The 12,631-nt window shown below is 39.6% G+C and overlaps 1 protein-coding gene across 3 annotated transcripts in view; it reads right to left on the reverse strand.

The window, feature by feature from the left end:
* LOC103744080 (lymphocyte antigen 75) overlaps window positions 1-12,631 on the reverse strand; it is a 148,084-nt gene that overhangs the window by 60,643 nt on the left and 74,810 nt on the right. For 2 of the 3 annotated variants that reach the window (XM_008845737.3, XM_008845738.3), the window contains exons 25-28: window positions 10,256-10,482; window positions 7,446-7,611; window positions 5,590-5,757; window positions 4,413-4,529 (exon numbers count right to left, since the gene is read on the reverse strand). In XM_008845737.3, coding sequence (XP_008843959.1) covers window positions 4,413-4,529; window positions 5,590-5,757; window positions 7,446-7,611; window positions 10,256-10,482 — 678 coding nt within the window. The remainder of the gene's footprint in view (window positions 1-4,412; window positions 4,530-5,589; window positions 5,758-7,445; window positions 7,612-10,255; window positions 10,483-12,631) is intronic. The other variant, XM_029569689.1, reaches the window with a different exon arrangement.

Here is a 12,631-nt window from a genome sequence, read left to right on the forward strand (position 1 = left end):
CTAGAAACATGCTTACACAACAATGTGCACACGAATATTCAGAGAAGCATTATTCATAGTAACCAAGAATATGAAAACAAACTGCTGACCAATGACGGACGGATACAAAAAGTGCAGTATCTCCACGGATGGAACATTATTCAGCAATAGGAAGGAATGGTGCACTGGGACAGGCTACAGTGTGGAAGAACCTGGAGGAACCTTTATGCCAAGTGTGGGAAAGCAGTCATAAAATAATCACACACTGAGGCTGGTGAGTTGGCTCAGCAGTTAAGAGCACCGGTTCTTCTTATAGAGGACCTGGGTTAGGTTCCCAGCACCCACATGTGGTTAACAACCATCATAACTCCAGTTCCAGGGGATCTGACACCCTCTTCTGGCTTTTATGGGCATTGCACACATGGTTGTGCTTACATATATGCAGGAAAAACACTCAAACACATAAAATTAAAAATAAATAATTTTGAAAAGTCACATGTTGTATGATCCCATTTCATGGAATGTCTAGAACAGGTAGTTTGTAGAAACAGAGAGCAGTTTAGTAGTTTCAAGGCACAGGGAGGGAATGGACTAATAAGTATGGTGTTTCTTATGTGGGTAGTGATAGATGCACAACCCTGTGACTACTAAATGCTATTATACTGTACACTTCAAATAGCCAAGTTGCAAGAAACAGGAATGTCTCAATAAGGAGTTGAGAAAAGTTGTCATTATTAAAATTATGAACTGGAATAAAGGGTAAAGTCATTGTTTTCTATATATACCTGCTGTCCCGATTATTTATTCCTTTCTCTGATTACCACCACTCAAGTTTTAATATGTCTTGACATCTGCCTATGCCAAGGGCACACTAGAAATCTATTCATATTTTCTTCTCCTCTACTGCTTTATGTCACCTTATGTTTCCTACTTCCTTTTTCCTTCTCTGAAATGTATCAGTTTCCTGACCAATATAACACATAATGGTGTATTTCTCAAGTTGCTGTGAGACTATTACATTCTTCAACGGGCTTGATATATCTCTGTTAACCATACTGTATAAGTAATTTCTATTCATGGCCTCACTATTTAAAAGTCAGATGGTTTTAAAAACCAAAATTCTTTGTATAGGTGCTTTATACAATTAAATCTTCTATACATATTTTGAAGTAACAGCGATTCCTAGGTATACATTTAGCCAGTAAGAATTAGCTTTAAACTCAGTTTACTGTTTGAAAGATCTTTTTTATACATCTCTCAGATGTCTATGTAGTTTGGTAAAAATTTTGTTATGTCTATATTTTATAAAAGAAGTTAGGGCAACTAAAGGAAGTCTTCATATCTGAAAATGTTTTCATATAATATAGAATACACTTTTAGTTGCTTTTGATAATATAATTAGAAAGTACATTTGAGAGTACAATTTATTTATTTATTTTACTAAATTTCAAAGTTAGCATACAAAGTACTGGGTTTCACTATGGCATTTTCATGCCTTTATGCTCCCCTTCCCCATTGCCCCTCCCCTCCCTGCCCCACTGTGGCAGGTCTGCTCCCCCATTCTCACTGTGGCTGGTCTGCTCCCCCACTCTCACTGTGGCTGGTCTGCTCCCCGACTCCCACTCTGGCTGGTCTGCTCCCCCACTCCCACTCTGGCTGGTCTGCTCCCCGACTCCCACTCTGGCTGGGCTGGTCCCCCCCCTCCCCCCCGGGAAGTGTGCACCCCCCCTCCTACCCTGTGCGGGCTGCTCCTCCTCCCCCCGCGTATCCGCGTCCGCACCACGTCACACACCTGCACCGCCCCCGCTACACCCCTACACCCCACCCCCTCCCCACCCCCCCCCCCCCCCTCTGGCAGGGCTGCTCCCCCACTCCCACTCTGGCAGGTCTGCTCCCCCACTCCCACTCTGGCTGGTCTGCTCCCCCACTCCCACTCTGGCAGGTCTGCTCCCCCACTCTCACTCTGGCAGGTCTGCTCCCCCACTCCCACTCTGGCTGGTCTGCTCCCCCACTCCCACTGTGGCAGGTCTGCTCCCCCACTCTCACTGTGGCTGGTCTGCTCCCCCACTGCCACTCTGGCAGGTCTGCTCCCCCACTCCAACTCTGGCAGGTCTGCTCCCCCACTCCCACTCTGGCAGGTCTGCTCCCTCACTCTCACTCTGGCAGGTCTGCTCCCCCACTCCCACTCTGGCTTGTCTGCTCCCCCACTCCCACTGTGGCAGGTCTGCTCCCCCACTCTCACTGTGGCAGGTCTGCTCCCCCACTCCCACTCTGGCAGGTCTGCTCCCCCACTCCCACTGTGGCTGGTTTGCTTCCCCACCCAATAGTTCCCTTTCTGCTTTTCTGTCACATGTCATATTCCCAGAGGGTATAATTCAAATCTTTATGTCCCAAGTTTGGTCTCAATTACTCAGTACAAGCCCAATGCTGAATCACTGACAGGTAAAGCTTAGAAAATTTCCCACTAGTTTCTTTCCAATTTTATACTTCTGAATTTTCAAGTGAAGAAAAGACATGGCTCAACTACGTCCTATTATGGTAAACTTAGCCTCACCTAACAACCTGAGTTTTCTCTTTTGTTATTAGTTTAATCATCATTAATTCATCCATAATAATATTTCAGGAAATTCTGGGAAATCCTAAGAAATAGGTTAAATAATAAAGAAAAGCCCATTTTTTAAATATTATTTTTTATTTTTTTTAGAAGAAGCATATCATTACAGTTTTAACATGCCCAATAACAGTCTCCAGAACAAAGACACAGCTCCTTCAAAAAATAAAATAATATAAAATTTCTAGGTTCACTGTTGAATCGATACAGTTATACAGTATTGAACTCAGTATAAGCTCTGTAAGACATAAAATTGAATGAGTTTTTAACCCTCAAAAGAGATCTCCATTTCATTCTAAAATACGCTGTTTCTTACAGAAAGACTCATTGTTTTTGCTACTAACACTGAGATGTTGGCACATGTGTCTCTAATCTGTATGTATCTGATTATTACTAGTCATAATCGTTTGCACTCGGATCCTTGGTGCCTGTGTATGTCTATAAAGTCATCGGGTAGATTTTAATGGTAATGTTCATCACCTCTACTAATTAACATTATGTAAACTTTTATGAAGAAAAGGTCATTTTCAAAATGGTCAGATTTGAGTAACTAGCTTCTTTTCCTACCTACTTGCACCTCTGCCATTATTAAACCCTTTTTAGGATACGTGCATACTTCCCATGCTTTGTGCCTGTCATGGAGGAGTTAGCGCCAAGATTGACCAACACCCTCCACTCCCCAGTAAAACAATAAAGGACAACAGGTGGCCTTGGTTACTCCAGTGGGCCATAAAGATCATGGTGGTGGTCCACTGGTGCTCAAAATATAATGATAGTGGTGGCAGTCTCTCCAGATGGGCCAGCTCAGAACCCTCAGGACAGGATGTAAGGACCAGCGTCTGACAGTGGCCTATGCTAGCTATGTCAGATTAAAGCAACTTCAGGACCTCCTCTCCAGGGGAGCATGAGAGTGCCGCTACCCTTTCCTCTAGAGAACTTTTCAGTTTTAGGAATACTCAAACCACTATACATAGTCTCACATCTCATATCTATTTAAAAGACTGATCCCTGGGTAAAATGCGCTTCTGAGAAAAGTATGCCCCTTTTCTGGAAGTGCCCACACCAGGGGAGGCACAGGAAGAGGAAAGCCATAAAGCCCGTCTTGCTATTTGGCAGGCTTGTCCTCTAAAGTGTGTGTTATTGCTTCCTTGCTTGCTCTAGTTAAACTCTTGACCACCTGATCTACTACTGTGTCCTCTATGAATTCTTTTCTTTCAGGAGCTCAAGAACTAAGGGTGCTGCTGGGGTGGAAACTAGAGGGTGCTGCAGACCTCTCCCCCCACCCAAGATTTCATGGGTTTCAGGACATCTCTGGTTTTCTTTCTAAACTGGTCTTGTTTCTCCTATATTAGATAAAGTGTTCTAAAATTTTTCATGTCCATCATATTTTGGAGTTGTATATTTCAAATAGTCTATCCCACTATTGGACTAGGAACTTTATTTTTCTGTTGCTTGCCATATACACACCCAAGCCAATGCTATAAACACAAATGTGAAATATTAATAGAACTGTGATTCTGTTTTTGCTCTTCCCACATAGTTAATGGGAGCATGGACTGAGGATTTATATAGGAATGTGGTTATTTTAAATTAGTCTTTAGTTGCTAGAAAAAAGTGGAGAAGGGAAATTATTTTATGCTGTTTAACTCTAAGCTTGGTGGTAAAGGTGTATTAATGGTAGAGCAGAGACACAAACATCATAGCAGTGTATTATGTTTATAAACATAGTATCAATATATGTGTTCCTTGAAGAATTGTATTTTGTAGCTTGAAAAATAGGTTATAATGAAGAACTAATATGAAGTCAGGAGTTAACACTTACTTTCATAAGTTATTCCTAACATGACCCATGAAGCAATATAATTGAAGTATAGAAGTTGTTCAAGAACAAAGTTATTCTCCTTTTCATCTCGAATACTCAGAATATGTGCTTTTGAATCTGTTAAATAAAAATTAATTGTAATAATTACTTTTCACAAAATATTTTACTTGAAAGATTTAGAGAGTTTTACTTTCCAGGTATATATTCTTTCAAACTTATAGAGTATTGGGACATTAGAGAGCCATATATATCAAAACTATAGCATCATACTAAGGTAATAGACTAAGAAGTTTTCAAACATTCTGATGTTAAATTTGGTCCTACAGGATAGTGGAAATCTAGAGAATTTAAGACACTCACTTTAATTCCTTTTATTTGAAGCTCATCTTCAGGTGGTACAAACCCACCTGTTATTAATGGGCTACTGTTAAAGACTACACTGTAGTGAACAACACTTCTCAATGAGTTATAAGACAGATCTCCCTTTTCCTTACATCACTGCTATATCAAAGTTAAAGAAGCTTATTATTTCTTAAGAAGCTTATTATTTCAGGAAAAAAATGTTTCACAGAAAAAATATGTATACATGGATAAAATGCTTATAACCACCGGTCTAAAAGTTCGGCTAGCTCAATTATGCCCATATTTCTTTAAGTGCATGCTGATGTACTTTGATAATGTCTGACAGGAGACACATAGTCTAGTGTTTCTCAAATTCAATCTTTGTTGTAGAACTTCTTTTAAACCTAGTACTCTTAAGACATAGCACACTGAGGGAAAATGACATGGTATTTTCCATAGGAAGAGTCCATAGAGTTCATAGTTCCTTCAATTCCATCATTCAAAAGTCACAAATCCTCAGTGGGTTTCATTAGAAAGCTCTCTAGGTCCTGGAACTCAAAGGGCCCAGTGTGAATTTCCTTCCAGCGGGGCCCTGGTTAGTGGTGCACACTTGCTTCCGACCACTTGGGGTAACCTGTTTCACTTTACTTAGTCTAGCTTGCTTCATATACAGTTCTCTGTTCTCTCATCTGGAAATTAGGATAGATATATCCATATACATACATATACATATATAATATGCATATGAGATTTAGTTACTAGTGCTACTTAGAAATATTTGTAACAGGTGATTTAAAAAAATTAGCACATCTCAATATGTGATGGATATACTCACTCAGTTTTTGGCATCTAGAATGAACTTCGTCCTGCAAGATTGTCCTATGTCTATCCTTCGTTATCATGAAGTTGTAGCAAGAGTTCTGAAATGGTATCCATGGAGTATTTAGATGAGGAGAGGGACACTTCACACTCTCCAATGGTTTGACCTCTTTTTCAGTTTCATCTAGAAAAAGAATTAATGGTAAAAATTCAGTTTCAGACGTAAATGTTAAATCCTGTTCACAGTCATTAGACTTGATTTTTAGGAAACATTCAGGAAGTGAGGAAGTAACAACTTGGCATTGCTTGTTCTGTTTACACTCAAATACAGGGTAAAGAAAGCTGGCTTTCAGTGGAGAGGAAATTATTTGACACAATTTTCTTCCCCCTGCTGTGGAGTGGAAGAATGTGAAAAAATGAGGTGATTTTAGGTTGATGTAGCTTCTGTCTTCCTGCATTATTAAATGTCAAGTACAAGGAGCCTCCTCAGAGAAACTATATAAACATATTAATTAATAATAGGTGCCTAACTACAACTGTGAAGATTCATTTTCAAGTTTCTGCTTAGTGACATCTCTAATTTTAAAGGAGCAACCTAATGAAATAGTTATTTTTTTAATCAAACAGAAATGTCATTTAAAATGTGGCATGTAGAATATCTGCTTTTTTTCATTTTATGAAACAGCTATATATATTCAAGAAGATGCAAATGTAGAAATACTGTACTTAAAATAGGTCAGACTAATCTACTATGTCATAGAGACTATTCAGTATCTCTCCCAGCTTGCAATAAATCCTTTTGTCTTGAAACAGTGTGCTCTTTCTATTGCAAACCCACAAATGTGGGCCCCTGATGGGGCAAGAGAGTGCATACCTGACTCAGGCTTAGCCCGTCAGATCCTAAGAATTTGAAAAGTGAGATTCAGAAATCATTTTAACTAATCTCCAGTTACATGCACAAGTGAAAATTGCAGAGCCAATGTTCTACTATGCATTCAGAGAAAGCAGAGGGTTTGTAAGGAGCAGAAGGCAGACACAATGAAACAAGGACAGGTGCAAGGGTGCATCTCTAGGTGTCTCATTCCCAGGAGGCTGAGCTCCATCCTTGTTGGCAGGGCAAGGTTCTAAATTTCCCTTTTGGCTTAAGCTACTTTGAGTGCATTGTTGGTACTTGTAACCAATGGAATCTTCATTTCTGAGGCAGGGCCTTTCCCTATAGCAGGCTTCACAAGATCTTGCCAACCTCCTGGTCTACCTCCTAAATGCTGGGATTACTAATATGTGTCACTAAAAATAGCCCCACCTGAATCTTAACAGTGGCCCAGGCAATTTTAGCTGTCAATGTTAAGAATCAGTTATACAGCCGGGCGTGGTGGCACACGCCTTTAGTCCCAGCACTTGGGAGGCAGAGGCAGGTGGATCTCTGTGAGTTCAAGGCCAGCCTGGTCTACATAGTGAGTTCCAGGACAGTTGAGGCTACAGGGAGACCCTGTCTCAAAAAGACCAAAAAAAAAAAAAAAGGAAAAAAAAGAAAAAGAATTAGTTATAAAAGAGTTACCACAAAAGCTAGTTTTTAAAAATAATGTAAATAATGTAAATGTATGAAAACAAGGCTGAATAACAGTGGGACTTCATATGTCAATCAGTATTGTCAGCTGATATAAAAGTCAAAATCTAAAATAAAAAAGTTAATGACAAAATAATTAATTATCAATAATTTGTACACAATTTTTTGCACCAAAATTTTATTGAAAAAAGGATAACGATTTCCTCATAATTTCAAAGTAAGCTTTTTTACAAAACCACTTGAACAAAATTCTACTATTCATATGATGGATAATTGAGGAATGAAAATATTTGGAATTCACATACTTCCTGGATAGTAGCAAATAGTACCCGGTTGGTTATCACCACAATTAGCTGTTTTCCAGAATCCATCAGCATCTAATATCACACAGTCATCAAGATGCTTGTTGTTTTCAGCCCAGTGACTAAAATGAAGGTGTTTTCCATCTGACCAGCCAAAGTTGAGTTCATCCTATGAGGTACAGAAACACATTTCAAGGTGACAATATTCACATTATCCCTTTCACAAAATTTTGATCCATGAGATCAATGAAATAGCTATTAGTTGTATTTTAAATTTAACATACACTTACAGAAGCCCTTCTGCACATTAGGCACTGTCTTAAATGCTTGATATTAACGTAGGTAATTCTCATACCAATCTGAGAGAGGTACTATTATCTCCACTTCACATATGAAAAAACTGAGCATGTGAAACGTGCATATTCACACAGAGCATACGTTGCAGGGCTAAGACTGTAACCCAGGCTGTTAGACTCTAGGCTCCATGTTCCTAACCATTATGCATCGCTGCTCACACATCATCAGAACTATTGTTTGTTTGAAACCAGAAAGCTAAAATGGAGCAGGGACTACCGTAAACATGAGGGACACTGAAGACAATGTGGCATACCAGAAAGAACAGAGTGGAAAGAAACCTCTCTGCTTCTGAACTGTGGGCCCTCTCCCATTCCCATCATACATGTACTAACTAATATTAACACTAAGAGAAAATGGAGTAAGGAAAAAGACCAAATCATTAAGTGGGCGGTAGGAGAAACTTGTTAGACGTGACTTTGACTGTGTTAAAAATAAATCCATCTATTCAGAAAAGTACTTGAAGGGTACATACAGAAATACTAAACCACATTTATCTTCAGATATTTTAATAACAGTGACTTTCCATTAAACAGTGACTTGTTTATTTGTCTGAGAAGAATCTCACTCTATGACCTAGGATGGTCTGGAACTCAGTCTGTAGCCCAGGCTGGCATTCAACTGAAGATAATCCTACTGCCTTAGCCTCCCAAGTATTAGGATTACAGGTGTGAGCCTCCACACCTAGCTAAACAATGACTTTAATAAAAGTGATTTTAATTTTCTTCTTTTGAGTTACTATATTTTATAATTTTAAAATTTACCTTTGTGTGTATGATGTATGTGAATGTGCATGTGCATGTGTATATGCACCATAGCTAGGGTATGGAGGTTGGAGAACAACCTCAGATGTCAGTCCTCACTTTTCACCTTTGAGACAGCTATTGTGTCTGGCTTCATGTGGTTTCTAGGGATTCAAACTCACACTTACATGGTGTGATGGTTTGAGTCTGTGTCCTCCATAGGCTCAAGCATTTTAACACTTGGTCAGTTGGTGGTGGTTTGGAAAAGGTCATGGAACCCTTAGGAGGTGTGGCTTTGCCGGAGGAAGCACATCATAGCCTTGCCTCACTTCCTCTTGCTTTCTCTGCTTTCACCTGCCTGTGCTTGAAGATGTAAGTTCTCAGCTTTCTTCTCTGTCTGCCTCCTGCCATACTGCCCCACTATTACACTCTCCCTCTGGAACTGTAAGCCACAATAAACTTCCTTCTATAAGTTGCCTTGGTCATGGTGCTTTATCACAGCAACAGAAAAGTAACTACTATGGAGGGGCAGTGCTTTGCCTAGTAAGCCATTCCCGCAGTCCTACATTTTATAGTTTTCCTATAGTGATAATATCGCTTTCAGATTTAAGGTGACCCAGACTAAGAAATGTGCCAATTTACTGCTACACTCACAGTTGGCACAATAATGATTTTCACAGAACACTAAATACTGGAAACAAATAAAAGCAATGGTGTGAGGAAATGGACACTGAGAGGGATGAGAGAGCAGCTCCCTGGAATCCAGCTTGATCTGGAAATGTTACAATGCCCAGAGGCTTAGAGACATTATTCCAATTGGCTGTTTCTAAATGCTTCTTTTAACTGAGCTTCTAGTAGCAATTCTGGGAGTGGGAGTTGTCTTTTTTTTTTTTTTTTTTTTTTTTTTTTTCCTCCATTGATTTTCTAGTTCTGTTTTGGGTTTGTGTTAGGATTAAATTGTCTCCAATTTAATCCAATTTGTGTTAGGATTAAGTGTCTCCAATCACATTTTCCCCATGTAACTCCAGACCTGTCTTGATAGTTGGGGTAGGGCTGAAGAGAGGCAAATATAGCCTGCAATGCTAACCTTTCTCAAAACAAACAAATTAGTTAATTAATTAATTAAAAATTCCTGTTTGAACAAAGGCCAAAGCTCAGCTATGTTTGGTTCCTGTTTGTGCTGCATGCATGTAGGTCAGTGTTGGGAATTAACAGGAGCCTGGCATTCTTAGATGGGCTTTGATAGAAGAATTCAAGATGAGTAAACAGGAACAGGACTTGAGATTTAAGATTCTAACTCCTCAGAGCAGCCTAACTTCTCTGTGCTAGTTCTGAAAGTGATGGACAGCTCTCTTCCACACCGTCCTCGGTGCTTCCCACACCCAATCCTACGGGGATTTTAAATTCTTCCCTTCTTCTCAGCTTTTCTGGATCGAGGAGCTATGATAACTCCTGATTCTAGATCAGTTAATTAGGATAAATAAAAAGAACTGTTCAATGATTTGTGCCCAATAAAATTCATTCATCCAAACCACACGGCACAAGGTCTTTCACTTGAGGAAAGGTAATTGACATTTAAAAAGTTGATATTCATGAAACTAACTGGATAAGATTTTAGGTTCTTTAGTTTCTATTGGCCTACAAGAGGGGCTAATGCACACAATAAAAACCCCACATTCTTTTGCCTGGTCCCAATGGTGGGAGGTGAAAACTTACATCTTGACTGCAGAGTCCAATCCAGAAGGAAGAGTTGTGCAGGGTGGCCTGCACAGCAAGGAAGGCCTGCTGGTAAGGGTCTGTGATGCTCACCAGGCGCATGTTTTCGTTCAAACACTCCTTCAGAGCATCATACCAAGTCAGAGGTTTCCAGATGATTTTATACAGGTTATTTAGATACTTTACAGTTTCTGAAGTATTCTGCCAGAGCCGTCGGTTTTTAATTTCTATGTGTAAAAGAAAATATCACCACCACATTGGTGGTGGTGCATGCCTTTAGTCTCAAGAGGCAGAGGCAGGTGGATCTCTGTGAGGCCAATTTGGTGTACATAGTGAGTTCCAGGCCAGCTGGGACCAGGAGACCCTGTCCCCTCAAAACAGCCCCTAAGGCCCCCCAAAACAACAATAACCTCTCCCACACACTCTGTAAATCATAGGAGCCTTCTTCAGATTTCATCCCTTACTAGTTTACTTCGGATATTATTTGCTTATTTATTTAGATTTTAGGTGGGAGAATTAGGTGTGTCTTGCTGAGTATCTTAAATAAAACATATGACCTGCAACATTTGGTTTCCAAAATTTGACTTGGGAAGAGAAAAGCTACAAATACAATTACCATTACAATTACCAATTACAAATACAAATACCATTACCATTAAAAAAAACATTTTATTTTTTATTATTTTTATTTTTATTTTATGTGTATGTGTGTATTGCCTACATGTATGTAAGTGTACCCATGTCATGCAATGCTTGAAGACAGAAGAGGCTATTGGATCCCCTGGAACTGGAGTTACAGACAGTTGTTATCCTCCATGTGGGTTCTGGGATTCGAACCCAGGTCCTCTGCAAGAACAAATAATGTTCTTAACTATTGAGCCACCTTGCCAGTCTCCCATTCCATTTCTTATTGGTGGTAAATACCTCTTTAATCTGAACTGTTTTATCAGATAAGGTATTTTTTAAAGTTCCTTTACAAAGTTCTCATCTGGGAGACCTACCCTGAAAAAAATACACAATGCCACTTACAAGAGGATACATTTTAATTACTGCTTTATGGTTTTTGTCTGAATAAGGAAGTTATTAAAGAGTATGGGTGTGCTGGATAACTTTAGCTGTCAACCTGACACACCTGGGTAGAAGAGGCCTCAGTCGGGGAATTGCCTCCCATTGGACTGGCCCGTGGGCATGTCTGTGGGGGCATTTTCTTGATTATTGAATGATGTGGGACGGCTCAGCCCATGTGGACAGTGTCATCCCTGGGCAGGGGTCCTGTATTGTATAAAAAAGCAGGCTGAGCCCGGGCTGGAGGAGCAAGCCAGTAAACAGCAGACCTCCATGGTCTATGTTCCAGGTTCCTGCGCTGAGTTCCTACCTTGGGCTTCCTCAATGAAACTGTGACCTGGGAGATACAAATCAAATAAAACCTTTCCTCCCCAAGTTAGTATTGGTCAGAGTGTTTTGTCACAGCAATAGAGAAAGCTAATTAGAACAATGGGTCAAATGGGCAAAGATCAATTTAATAAGAAAGCTCTTCTAAAGTATATAAAATACATACTTTAGGTTCTCATTTATATAACAGAATTTTTTTCAAGCATTTGTTAGAAATCCATTGTAGTCACTTAAAAACATTGCAATATATTTTTAAGAAGTGAGTGGTTTCTATGTTTAAGTACACATTTTACCTTTATTTGGATTATGGGAGGGCAAAGACTGCTCTGATCACAGAGTTTCCTATAATGGTTAGTTTTAAGTGTCAACTTGCTACAACCTATAGTTACCTGAGAAGGGAGTCTCAGTTGAGAGACTGTCTAGATCAGGTATGCCTGTGGCATTTGTGTGGGTGATCCACTTGTTTGTTAATTGATGTAGGAGGACCCAGCTGACCCTGAGCAGCACCATTTTATGGGTTGGGCCCTGAACTGTATGAGAGGAAGAAGGGCTAGCTGAGCGATAGCAGCGAGTAAGTTTATTCTCTCTGCTTTTGGTGGTGGATGTGATGTGACAAGTTGCTTGAGTTCCTGCCTTGACTTCCTAGCAATAATGAACTGCAACCTGGGATTGTAAACCAAATTAACCCTTTCCTCCCCTGAATTGCTTTTGTCCACATATTTTATCACAGCAACAGAAATGCAAACTAGAATATTTCCTGTCTTTTTCTTGTTAGTCAAAGTTGTTTTGTGTGCTTGAACACACTCACATGCACTCATGTGTATGTGTGTGTGTTTAAACAATATTGGACTTTCCCCCAGACAAAACAAAACAAAACAAAAAAACCCAAAATTCAACCATAGCTCGCTTTACAATATTCAACTATAACTTTAATTAGATATATACTATTAACACAATCTATGATGTACTTAATATTTGTTGTTA

The sequence above is a fragment of the Nannospalax galili genome, unplaced genomic scaffold, assembly GCF_000622305.1.
Source record: "Nannospalax galili isolate Female #2095 unplaced genomic scaffold, S.galili_v1.0 scaffold540, whole genome shotgun sequence".
Classification (NCBI taxonomy): Eukaryota; Metazoa; Chordata; class Mammalia; order Rodentia; family Spalacidae; genus Nannospalax; species Nannospalax galili.